The 13,990-nt window shown below is 39.8% G+C and overlaps 1 protein-coding gene across 1 annotated transcript in view; it reads right to left on the bottom strand.

The window, feature by feature from the left end:
• Positions 1-13,366, bottom strand: part of ddah1 (dimethylarginine dimethylaminohydrolase 1) — a 68,283-nt gene extending 54,917 nt beyond the window's left edge. Inside the window, 2 exon segments of the mRNA XM_029429020.1 lie at positions 12,803-12,946; positions 12,948-13,366. Coding sequence (XP_029284880.1) covers positions 12,803-12,946; positions 12,948-13,097 — 294 coding nt within the window. The 5' untranslated portion in view covers positions 13,098-13,366.
• Between the last annotated feature and the right edge of the window lie 624 nt (positions 13,367-13,990).

The raw sequence follows: 13,990 nt of genomic DNA, 5'->3' as shown, positions 1-13,990 counted from the left end.
TAAGAAAAGTGAGATTACCAGACCTCTGTAGCCCACTTATCTTATCTCTACCGGCAGCTCGAGGCTACATTAACCACTACTAATAAAACATCCCTAAATCTTTTGACTGATGAGCGATATAGTTGCATTGTGGGTAATGTAGTTGACATGTTTTGACAAAATAATGTTTGGATGTCTCTTTTATTGTAAACAGTAAAGTTGTCAGCTTTAAAACCAAAACAAAGAGCTAAAGGATGCTAAAATGGTTCATAGAGCTGAGGAGATTTTCCGAGATTTGGTAATTAATATAAAAATAGTTGCAGCTTTAACTAAAGCTTCAGTTTAGATATTTCAAATTGAAATAACTTGTTAAATTAAATCTACACGCATTCTCAAAGACGTGCTAATACCCAAGTAATCCAGAGAAACCTTAGACTAGGGACTGACTCTATTAGAACAGCAATTTAAAATTCAATTACCTTCACTATCAGAATATTGATGTTAGTGTATGTCTTATTCCTTCTAAGGCCTCATGAAAAGAAAATGAACAGAATACTCCTCACTCCAGCTATGAGCACTTCTGTGCAGAGAGCATTCAGTGCATAATGAATGCTTTCTTACTGAATCCTCTAAATCACTGGATCATTAGACTGGCCTCTATTGACCCAATTTAAATTGCTCACAGAATTCAGGAGTCTTTAATTTCTTCTGATGGAATGAAATGCATTTCATATCATCCTGCTCAGAAACACGAAAAAAATACAAATGGGTTCAACAGAACCACATATTATTCAACAGCTGAGATTCACTCAGTGTTAAATTCAATTTGAGAGTGCCCCTGTACTTTGGCATAATTAAAAAACTGCTTTGCAAACATCATTAGTTAGACTGAATGATGGAGCAGAGAAAAAATGCTAACTCAGAGAGGGCGGTTCTGAAGTGAAATCAGCGTCTGAGATATATCACTTTCATCAAAGAGCGATGAGTAGGCCTTTCCAACGAGGCAGAGAGCAGAAGAAGTTCATGCAGTGACAGATATATTTGCTCCACGCTGTGATGGATGGGCCAAAAATTAAGAGAAGACATGTGAAGCATGCATCAAAGACAAAGCCTTCACATTGATGATGAATTATCATCCGTTTGTGATTAGGAAATATGTCAATAAAAACAGAAAGATGCATTCCTGGTCAGTTTCAGGTTAAATCTCTATAAATCTGCAGCACAGGTTTGACGGGGAAAAAGAGCAAAATAAAAAAATAAGAAGACAACAGGAGCGAAATGATGACTGGAATAAAGTAAATCCTGGAGCGTGCTGCAGACACAAATTTGTCATGTTCCCGTCAGAAAGATCATTTTGAAACAATGTTGGCTTCGTGTTTCAAGAGTTGAGCAGATGTGAAAACAGTGTTTTTGCCTTCTTTTCTTATTGCTCTGAAGGCTTTGCATTTTCAACAGATGCCGCTATAGCGATGTACAAAATATGGCTGAGCCTTGCTTTAGCTTGTCTTCCCAGGACAGCATCCAACAATGAGACATGACGTTGACATGATTGAGTGTGTGCCTGCTCTCTATAGCAGTGGAACAAGATAGATGGGAATAGGGGGTGAAATGCAGGTATGTCTGCAGGTGAGAGCTTTACTTGGTGTGTAAAAGTACACATTCATATGCATTTCCCTTAAAGATTGGTTGTATCATGAATGACTAAAAGGGTGTGAAAGGGCAGTTTATTTTAAGGTGTGCATCGAAACGGAAGTGTAGAACAAGGAGGGCCTTGAGTTACAGTCGCACTTGGAGGAATTCAATAAAGGAAAAAGTGCTTCTTTAAAACGAGTTTGAGATTCTTAAAAGTTTATTTTCAACTTGTGACCTATTTCACTGTTTTTTACTGAAACTATACAATTGGTCTTGTTCAGTTTCATGACTTACTTCACTCTTGATGTAGCTCCAAGTCACCAGGAGCACTGCTCTGTTTCACACAGAGTGCCAAAACTAAAACAGTTTAACCGTGTTCTCTCAACACTGCGCTGAGCCCCTGCCTACACTACATGTCTGAATCATGTACAGAATTAGATTATTTCAGCTCGTGTGAGCTCATTGGAAAGTAAATAATTTAAGCAAGTAGTCTGATGTTATGTCAATTTAAACTGCCAACTGGGGAAAAAACTAAATCCTGTCAACCTCCTGGTGATAATTACAAGTAGGATACGAGGAGTGTTTTGACAGGCTCACACCTGCAGTCACACACTGTTGAGGAAGGACACGTTCTCAACTTTTTAATGTTCAACTATTCAGTTACATTCAACACACTACAAACAGCCAATCATATGTCTGAATTTCAGTATGATGTTTAAAGCATGCAGACAAACTTGTTTACTGCTACTGCTTGTTTTTCGTTATCGATCTATTGTTTCAAATTTTAGAAAATAGTGAAAATTCATCACATAATTCTCTACACCCCGAGGCAACATCTAAACGTTGCTTGTTTTGTCTGATCAGGACTCAAACGTCAAAGTGTGCAAATTACAGTGATATAAAAGAGACACATGTAACAAGGTCTCGCATTCACACTCCCGCTGAGGATGAAATGCAATAACTTTGGCGATTCCTTAACTTTTTCATTATTAGATTAAAATTAAAAATGGTCCAATACTTTGATTTATGACTAAATACCTGCCAAATTAAATAAAATGTTAGCATGCTAAACTAAGATGGTGAAGCTGCTTATATCTTGCATGCATTATACATGCTTGACATTAGCGTTGTCATTGTGGACATGCTAACGTTAGCATTTAGCCTTACTGAGCTAATAGCATGGCTATAGGATCTTAGTCTCGTCGCTTGATATGTGATACAACGACAGCTGCTAATACTGTTTATGTTTGGTGGCAGCAGAGAAAACTGGGCATTTAATCACAACTGGACTGACAGGAGAGACTGATGGTTATGGTCTGCAAGATGTAGGAGATTCTTTTTGGCTCTGCATCTCCAGCAATCAATGAAGTTGAAGTTGACAGTTTGTATCTCTCAGGGAGTGAGTTAGGTTTGAACAAAGAGGAGAGAGTGAGAGTGAGAAGTCAAAGAGTGACAGAAGAAAGGCAGAAAGTAGAGAGAGAGAGAGAGAGAGAGAGATTATAAGAGCGTGCAAAGATTTATTTCACTTAGTCTCGACCGGTTGCTGCTATGTTTACAAGTGCAGCAAAATGTTGCAGAGGCAATCATTGTATTAAAGTGAGGGCCACTACTAAGTACATAAGTGCAATCCTACCGCATCCACTGAGTTATCACAATTAGAGGTTTTTGTTGCGTAATCTGCCTTCAAACATCATCCGTCAGTGATGTTTAAACCAAATAAATATGTCAAAAGCATGCAGCAAAAGAGTGAATTGACAACCACTTAGTATTTAAGAGTTATTGTCACTTTTGTAATGTGCTTTAGGAATCCAAACAACTTTCTTTAGCTATGGATGGTATGTCTTGGTGTACAGGTGCTCATGGGGGTTACATATTTACTCTCATTAACATTCTAGAAACAAAGGATTCTGCTCAAGACTAATGGCGATCCAATCAGAGGTGAAACATTACCAAGCAACCTGGTCCACTACAGAACGACAAGGTTCACCATTCTTTGACCGAAACACAAACATCCCTGGAAAGAGCTATCGATTGCTTAGCAATTATGTTTGATGTTTGTTTTTTTTTATCTTCAAATAGCATTTAAATATCTTATCTTTCATTCTGAAAATAAGAAAAATCACATTTATACAAAATGTAATGTCTTTAGTAGCCATGTCTGCCCAAAATGTATTGTGTCACCTCTCACTTCACTTTGTGTTTGCAAAATAATGAATCCGATTCAGAAGGCAGCAAATAGCTGGAAAGAAAACCAAAAAAGAAGAAGAAGAAAAGGATTATAAATATAAGTAACATTTTATTAGAAATTTACTTTCAACCCTTAACCTTCAAGTGAAAAAGGGGTTTTGTCTCAAGCTATGCTGCACCCTCTCTGACCTTAGCGTGACTTTTCTCAACATCACCGTGCCCGGCCCACTTCCTGTGTCTTCCACTGTTCCGTCTCACATACCAAACCAGATATTTACACACCCACGGTGACGGCTGAGCGTGACCCGGTCATCCTGCGACGCTGAGAGGAGTTGCTGTTCATGAGAGTCCCACAGCTGTCTCGCAGGTTGCTGCACCGCGCTGGGTTGGTGGGGTTGCCGTGAGTGAACCCGAGGCAAAAAGGGGGCAGGGTGCAAGGTGACGGCAGGGTGGGGGGAGAGTTCTTTACGCTAGACTTCCTGGTACACACGAGAGGCAAAGTACTGGCACGTGCTGATCACGTGTTGTGATGATGCTAAATCCAGAAAAAAAAGGAAACTGGAATGGGTTGCACCAGCTATTTGTATTTTCATACCTTAGCTTGTGTGTAAAGTCCTTCTTAAGTTTACCCTTGCAGACCTATCTCTACAGCCATTATCTCCCTGCTATAGGGGAAAGAACTCTCTGGCTTGTTGTATTTCTTTAAACCAATCACAATCGTCTTGGGTGGCACTAAGTACAGGATGCAGGGACGGTGCCTTTGCAAATTAGTAACAGGCAGTTAGCGGAAGGAGAGGAGAATGCCGCGTGAAATGCGCGGCCAATTGCAGGCTTATACCCTCAGTCTACCCTAACCCTAGTAAAGACTTTAGTATTTTTTGCTTGTAAACATCGGTACTGTAGCACCGTCCAGTCAAAAGCAATCACTCTGTGAACAGAGAGTTACTGTAGTATCACAAGCTGTAACATTATTGCCAAAAATAACAGTTTTATGCTCTAAACCGAACTGCTAACCCTTTATAAATGTATAAATGACTTGTTTATACATATATATGTGTATGAGAGTTAGCAATATTCATGCATTTGAATTTAGACCTACACCCTTTGAATATTCTGTTATTTAATCTGCTTTAGGTATGTGAAAGTTAGTTAGTCAAAGTATGAGAAGCTACTGTAGGTTTAGATGTCTGGGTTACTGCCAAACTGTTTATAGTGGAATGCAAAGACTTCATTTTCACTGCTGGTTCTCAATGTGTTTTCAATGTAAGTACATTGTCATGCCAACAAAAGACATCTCGGCAGCACAGTAATTTAGTATCGCTATTATCATATTACTGGGAATATCATTTCTCTTTTCTGTGTTGGAAGCAGGCTAACCACTTTCTTAGTGAAAAAGATTCTTACTTTTTCACTGCCAGATATCGACATTGTTGAGTGGTTGATTTGTAGCAACTATAATTCCTGAATTTCTGATTGTTAAATATAAATGGGATCAGCTTAACCCGAGATAGAGCTTGGAAGACATTATGATTCGATACAGTTTGTAAGAAAATGAATCAGAAACGGAAGATGGGAGAGGAAGCAGCACTGCGATGTTACAAACGAGCACGCCAGACGAGGAGTCAGACAGACAAACAGTGAGAGGAAGGGCAGGTTAAATGTGGTAGGAATGTGACAGACGGTTGGGGAAGGCACGCTGACCCCGGCCCATATGTTACTGGCGGGTTCCAGGTGTCTCACCCTCCTCCTCCTCCTCCGTTCACACGCGGATATCAAGCCTCCCTGAAGGAAACCAGGTCGTTTCCGTTAGGGAAGTCATATAAGAGCCAGGAGGACGGCGAGGAGTCTGCATCTGCACGCCGTCTAGTCAAAACAGGGCTTCTGTGCTGTCTAGTGTTAGGTTAGGGGCTGCTACATGAGGCATGACGAGAAAGGGGCCTGCACGGACACATACCCTGCGAGGACAGAACCTAAATATTACGTCTATAAAAACATGACCTAAATATTGTGTCTGTGAAGCAGAATGTTCCATCCTGTCTCCAAACTTAAATTGACACCTAAACCTTTTACAGTTGTTATGACAGATTTTAGCACTTTTTAAATGACCATTATTTTCCAGGCTCAGTGAGCTTAACTTACAGTAACTGCTTACAGCAGTCTACCATTATAAAGATACATTAAGTATCAACTGGCACTTCCAAAACATATAATGGGTACACTTCAAGTCATAACAGTGTCTGAGCAGTACCAGTTCAAAGTGGCAGGTTTAGTAATCATTTCATGGTGGATTTAATCTGAAGTTCATTCAGTTGATAAAGCTAAATCACACATCACTGCCCCGTTCACTTGTTCTGAACTCAGGTCTTTTTGCTTCAGTAAAAACAGTGGGAGTAAAAAGTGTCAGAAAGGGATTTTGTTTTTAGGCAATTAAGTTTGTCTTCACTGTCAGACTGAGAGACTGCCAGCACAACCTGCATTTCAGGCTTTGAATACAAAAGGAAAAAGTCACCCAACTGCAGCTACTGTGAGACAACCAAAATGATGTGAAGCCGTTCATCAGACTTCAGCAAAATGACTATGTACTTGTTTGGTATTTTTCAAGACCACAGGAAACCTGCTTGTGGTGAGGTGGCACAGCAAAAGTTGTGTTCATGCATGCTTACCTTTTTGCCCTCTCTGACCACCACGTTTTGCAAAAGCAAAAATGTTATTTATAATGTCATTTAAGAGCCTGGTTTGAAAATGGAGGAGCAGCAGATTGGCTGTGATTGCGCAGCTCTTCACTCTGTCACAGTGAGTGAACCCAGATATCCTGAGGAAATTGAGAAAACTACTTTCTGTTTCAGTCATTACCGACAGTGAGAATGATGTTTTGTGGTTCAGGCCGCTCTCAGAAAGAGGTCAAATTGGAACCTAACTTTGACACAAATATTAGTAAAAAAAATAATAAATAGGCACTATTGACAAAAACATTGTGCTGCATTTTTTTTTTACTACAAATCTGGAAAAACAAGTTCCTTTTTTTGCTGTCCTTGTTGCTGGTTTTGGACACGGTCCCTCACCGGCTTCCCACCCATGAACCACCTACTGTAACTACCAATTGTGTAACATGGGGCCAAGGCACATCTGCTGCTACTTGGTGTTTGCTTAACTAACTCCATTAACTGTCCCTTTACTTCAGCCTTAACTGCTATAATCTTGCAACTTAAACTTCCCCGATCTTTGAATCCTGCTATAACCTTTTACCCTCTCGAATAGAAAGGTTTATAGACACCTGAACTCCTCTACCTGAGATGGTGATGAAAAACGATCAATAAAGTATGTAAGCAAGCCAAAACATGCAAGTTATAATTGGCACAAGGAGTGCCAGCAGTTCGAAACCTGCATCGGAGCATCTACAGAGAGTGGTGACGATACTCAACAGTACGATGACTGTGAACTCGTCCACACCAGATCTGCAGTGCACCCACGTCCTGCCAAACATAAATACTTGAGGAATTTTTTCATAAGAACATTAACAGGCTGCTTGATGCACTCTTGTTTGAATTTATAGATAAGTTATTTGGACAGTGAAGGTGACAGGAAGGAACATTTGGCAACATTTGGTAAGGTCAGGGGAGGGCTGACAGAAAAACACAAATGTTGTCAGCAGGCCAGGGAAATATTCTCTGTGCATGCAGAATACTTTAAAGTGAGAATTTCTTTTGTGGCTGGGCTGTCGGAGCATCTAGTGACACAAGGAGTCAATAACTGCCACAAACCATTCAACGCCTTAAGATCTCTGTTGGTAGACACTAAAGACAAGACCGTAAACCTCATACAGATATGTATAAAACACATCTAATGTTTATTATCAGTTGGAAAACATCTAAATAGACATCAAATGTGTTTGAAACTGACAATAAATCAAATCAGTCCCTCTGCCCTATAATTACACAGTACATAGTGGCTGTGTACAATAGGAAAACAAGCATACTGTTTTATGCTGGCAAATAATTAATACAAATAAAATTATAGAACTATAATTGTGACCCATGGGGCCATGAAATGCATTTAAAGATATGTGTTCCTGTCGGCCTTGATAAAATATTCTTTATCTCACTTCTGAAAAAGCTAGACATTAAGAAAATCATTTGGTATATCACCAAATCACGAAATGCATGTAATAAAACTTTACTTGTGCCACTTAAGTATGATTTCTAAATGGATTTGTAATAGGCAGGAAAGTAAACCTTACGCTGACATTGCAGCTCCGCAGCTCTGCATCCAGCTTAGTGAACCGTTTCTGCTTATCAGACTAGTGTTAAGTATTATGGAATAATTAACTTTGGCTCTTTGTTGAAGTGTCTTTGGAAAAAGCTGCAGTCTGCAGTGAACAATCATTCAGTCCATTTCCCATGATAATAAAGCTTTTAAGCCACAGCCAAATGGATACGATTCTGAAACCTTTAAGAAATGTTCAGTAACGTATTCAATTCCATATTGTCTTATAGGGTTGAACAATAATTAACTCTACAATGGATACAATCAATTACAAAACTTGAAGGCCTCACCTTTTACAAAGGCAGAGAGGAAATTGATCAAATTGTGTGAACCAACTAGTTAATCTCTCCTGCAGTGAGTCTACGAGAAGCTTAGAGGAATAGAGGAAATGGGAATTCAAAGCAGAACCTGATGGATGAGGCCAATAGAATAACAACTAAATCCCACAGCATTTAAAAACAGACTAAAGTGATAAACAATAACAAGTGATTCCTCTCAACTCAGATAAGAACACCTCTGAATTCCCACATCAATGCTCCTGCTGCATTGCCCACCTGCACTCCACATTATCTGATTCAAAGAGTTTACGAGTTTAGAAAGTTTCCCACGACAGTCCAAAGGACAAGTCCAAGTTTCTTCCTGGCAGCACATAGAACTATCCTGGCTAATGGTTAAGTAACCTGAATTTATGTTGGTCTTTATGAAATTAAGATTAGAGAATAACTCACTTGCCCTAGAGTACATTAATGTCTGCACGACTCCAAATCGACTTCCAAAAGTTAAATCACCGATCATGTTAATGAGAGGCTTTTTCTTGCCTTACACATCTTGGCAGTAAATTGGCAGCAATAAATGGAAGACTGAGAGGGCTTAAAATATGTGAATCAAGGCAGAGAAAAAAGAGACACGGCCAGGGCCAACCATGCAGTAGATAGAAAAGCCATTTCCTGGTAGTCACTCATCAATCTTTTAGGTTAAAAAAATAGACTCATCCAATTAAAGTTCAGGTTTGTTGATTGTGTAGAATAAAAAGCTAGATTCTCTTGAAATCAATGATGAACTAGTGACATGGCATTGATATGTATAGGGTTGTGGTGCAGGTGATGAAAATCAACCCTCACCATTCAACCACCAGTGAATGAGAGATGCTTATTATTTCAATACATGGAATCGGAGTGTCGAACTTCCGGTGGAATCGCAATGCATGCTGGTGTGGCGGGCCTAGAAAAGTGAGCACCAACTCTCCAAGGGCCATATTGGATTTCTTCTCTACGTGTTTACATTGTACTTAGCTTATTTTTCAAGCGGGTTTTTACTTTTGGGGTTTGATTTGTAAACAAACCTACTACTCTACAAGGAGTTCTGAACTCCTTTCTTATGATGAGGTTCAGATGTGGAAAGTCGAAGCTTTGAAAGAATTTTGCCGCAAGCAGAATTTAAAGGTTTCAGGAACAAAACTGGTGGGTGTTTGCTGCATCAGAGATGAGCATTGAGGAGCAACCAACAGCTAACGAAAGAATTTCAATCACAGAAAAAGAAAAGACTAAGCTTTTGGTTATGCCGAGTGGCGTTTCAGTGCCTGATCCCTTGACATTGCAGGATGGCTGGGTCAATGAAAACAACAGCATGACTTCTTGGCCACGGATATACCTCAGCGATATAACGGTATTTTTAATGTCTGACCACCCAGGGAACGATGTCGAGTTTCATAAACGAACTTTGAACGAATACAAAGAAGGCAAAGCATTTAGACTGTTTGACTCTGGCTGGTTGAAACAAATATCTTTCAAATGTACTCAATGAAAGTTTCCCATACGCCACATTCGACATGGATCTGCGCAGTCAAGAAAACTGGCGATATCATAAGTGCTTATTGGAGTTGTGTTGCAGGGTAAGCTATTATAAATATATACCTAACTTGTGTTTGTTAATTATTATAAAACTACCACATACTCCAGGTCGAGTTCAGGATCAGGGAATTCATTTGTTGGTTTTCCTTGCATGAAATGCTTACTGCAAATCCGCGAAGATTTCTTGTGCTCCCAAGACTTCGCATTGTAATCCTGTCTCTTTACAGCTTTGGTCCATGCTCGCCTTCTATCATTGTTCTTTAGTGCTGTTGGAAATGGAAATAGTTCGAACGGGGGCTTGCGGTCGCAATTTTTCATCAAACAAGTGCAATCGTGAAGCTCACAATGAGATTCTGCCCATTTATTTAGCTTTCTCCCACTGTTTGAACATCCTTTCACCACACAATTTCGGTGTCCAAATCCCATAACTAGAAGAGCGATGATTACACACTAAAAACTAGCCAAATACAACGTAAACACGCAGAGAAGAAGTCCAATATGGCGGCCCTTGTAGAGTTGGTGCTCACTTTTCTAGGCCCGCCACATCGCATTGCGATTCCACCAGAAGCCCGAAACTCCGATTCCGTCTATTCAGTACATGCCTAAAGACTTGCCTATATTAAAGACTTCAAACATGAAAGTATAATTGTAACTGACCAATCGAACACGGACAGGAGAAGCATTTGTCTCGTCTATAGGAAGTGAATGATCACACAATTGTAGTTCACCTTCACAAGCAAAATGATTTAGTCTCAAGAGGGCAGATAAAAAAAAAAGACCCAAGTTTCCCATTTTCCATAATTTCTCAAGTCAAAAAAGATGTAGAAAATAATTACGGCACCATCTGATGGTAAGTGAATAATACAAAGTTTAAGCATTGTAATTATTTTATTATATGTTACACACGAGGGAGGTTCAGGCAAGCAATGCGACTGGTGAGAGACATGCTCCTGCATAACTGATAGCTGCATTTGTTGCCACAGCAGCTGTTGTAAACAGCAGGCTAGATAAGAGTCTGAAGAAAACTTTTCTACACTCTGAAAATGTTTATAAAAGCTACAACACCCATAATGCTGACAGTGTTTAGATACATCTTGCACCTCATGCATCACGAGGAACAACATCTCAGGTTTTGTAGCTAAAATGCTAAATATTGTGCTTATGATGCATATAACTGTGTGTTATGAGCAACACATTGAGTGTGGTTATATTACATTATTCTTCAGTTGCATACAAGGCACAAATATTAACATCATTAAACTAAATTAAATAATTAAAAAGTCCCCCAAACTGCCAAATAGCCTTGACTGTGGAACAAAAGCCTTAAAGCTCACTTTAATGTGAAAACGTCAATATGTTGATTTTGTTTTACAGTGCATCCAGCAGGCCAGCACTTTAAACTCACACAGAGATAATTACATTTCATTTTCACAGGAAATGATCTAATTATGAAAAATAAAAATCCAAAATTAACGGAATCCCTTATAATTAAATAAATATAAATAGTCATACATTCAATGGAATCCAGCTGTGAGTTTAACAATCCTGTTTTTACAAAGATATTATTTACACTCTTGTACTTCACACTTTGCCAATTTTTCATTCATCACAGCTCACGCCTCCCATGAGCATGAGAAGAGGGGGGAGAAACCAAATCACTGCTATCCCTTTATGAAATATGAAAGAAATCACAATTTAAATGCGAGAAAGGGTTTTGGCAGAGTGCTAAAGGCGTGCGCACATGTGCATGCAAATGTAACTTGTATCACGTTCAGAATAAATGAAATGTGGTTGCTGAAGGTAGCAGCGGCGACCTATTCAATCAGTATCCCAGCCGCCAGTGAGGCTGGGGACCATTAGCACCAGTGAGCCAAGTGAAGAGACTCTGATGTGAAATGACAGGGGCTTTCGCAAAAGCCGTCCTACCGTTTCAATCATTGTCATTCACACACAGGGCTACCCTACATTGCACTTACCCTCACTAAGCAACTGGGTGCACTCACAGGGTTGTTGTTTTGTTTTCAAAAAAAATTCTTCATTCATTCATTTCAACAATCATAAAACCCCTCAGTCCCTAAAGTATATGTCTACATTTAATTTTTCTTTAGGTTGTCATGATCCTAATCAGCCAATTACTGTGCGAGTTGTGAAGTAAGACCTTAAAAGGTGCTTTGAACACATCCCATGAATTATATTGACAACCTACATGCAATATGAAGTGACAACTGACAATAGATAGTCCATACATCGCCAGTAAAAGTTCATTATGCAATCTTTAATTAAAGGTGCAAAAAAATATATATATTTTTTTTAACTGTTGCCTTATTAAGAAAATCTATAGTGCAGCATATTATATGAAAAAAAAAAAGCATTGTCGTCGTTCAAATGGGCGTTGCCTAATGCCTAATGACCATATATATCCCTTTGTATAGGCTGGTGCACTATATGGTTAAAATGTGATCTCGATATGTTAAAGCTGGTGGTTAAAACAGCTTCAAGAGATGTAGCCGAGGCTTCGTGCAGGATATAAGCCTAAAACTTAAGTTTCACACATGTTTGCTGAAGATTAAATGTGGCATTACACATCTGCATTGAACGCTAATTGAGTTCATTATGAACTGACCTAAAGACTTCGAGGGGAAAATCTTGCTTTTACAAGGAATGTAATTTAAAATCCCTGCTGATAATCACATACAGACTGTCACACATGGATCAGCCACCTTAATAGTTATCACAAAACATGCACCCCTACAGACTATTAATTGCATGCCAAGTGAGCACACCAGGCAAACGAGGGGGGAATGACGCCTTCCTCTCCACTTCCACATCAAACTTTTTTTTTTTAATTTTCGGCATATTGAATCATGCTGTGGAAGCTGACACTTCCCTACCTCTCTCCTCCTGCTCTCTGCCCCGGGTCTGGTGATGAGCGCCGTGTCACCGCACACCACGGCCGCGTCCTCCACGAACACGCAGTCCGGGAGCGACTCGTCCGCGGGGAGCTCTACCACAACCAGCCCGAGCCTCGTCCCCAGGAACCTCGACGTACGCCTCGTGCTCCCTCCGCGCCTGGGCCAGGTCCACCACCGACTGGCTGCTCCGGAGCGCTTCTTTGACCAGAGACGCGGGGATTCCCCGGACGACGGCGTGGGTGTAATGACCAAAACCTGCCATTAAACCAGCCATGTTTTTGCTTTCCCTCTACTTGGCACGCTCAAATCTAAAAAAATATAAAAAAAGGACTGAAAAACACCCTAACAGACAACTCGCCGAATGAATGAGAGAAACTACTACCAGTTAACCCGATGCTGGCCGGCTTGCTTATTTGTTCCGTGCTAGTTTGTTGGGTTTGTATTCTTTATTTACAGTAGCCTGCTGCACACAGTGTCAGTCAGCCCAGCTCCAGTCTCCAGGCGAGCGACAGCGCTTCGGTGACGCGCACCGACCATCACGTGTAGCCTACGAGTCTGCGAGGCGTTCAGCCCAACAAGTGACAGTCAGAAACACACTGAACCTATAGCTCAATCCATTTCACACTGGATCAGCAAAGCAGAGCCTGCAAATCAAACTCTGTTTCCTTTCTTTTAGAAATAACTCAGTTATTTCGCCATATGTTACATCACATCCATTTTTCTGTGGCTGCTATTATAAATATTTATGGAAATCAATTAGACCTAAAATGATTAGTTGGTTTTTCAATTTTTCAGTTTTTCAAGTTGGTCGATTAACAGAAAATGTATCTTAATGAAACTATTTTTGATCAACGATCAAGTTATTTTTCAAGCAAAAAATGGTAAACACTACCTTGTTAGCTCTCGGTTTTAAGGGTTAGCTTCTTTTCTTTCTCCTATGGGATAATAAACTGCAAATGTTGGGGTTTTGGACTGTTGGTTGGACAGAACAAGCAATTTAAAGACGTTAACTTTAGAAAATTGTGTTTCCGAATTGTTTTTACCATTAGATCAAGCAATTAGTCGATTAATGAAAAATAAATGTATTTAGCTGCAACCCGAGGACCAATATTCATTGTAAACATTCACTATCCACATATTGATTGTCTGCTTTTGGACCACTATAAT

This window comes from Cottoperca gobio, chromosome 4 (genome assembly GCF_900634415.1).
Source record: "Cottoperca gobio chromosome 4, fCotGob3.1, whole genome shotgun sequence".
NCBI lineage: Eukaryota > Metazoa > Chordata > Actinopteri > Perciformes > Bovichtidae > Cottoperca > Cottoperca gobio.
Note: the sequence above shows the minus strand (reverse complement) of the source record. Positions and strands in the feature narration are given on the sequence as shown.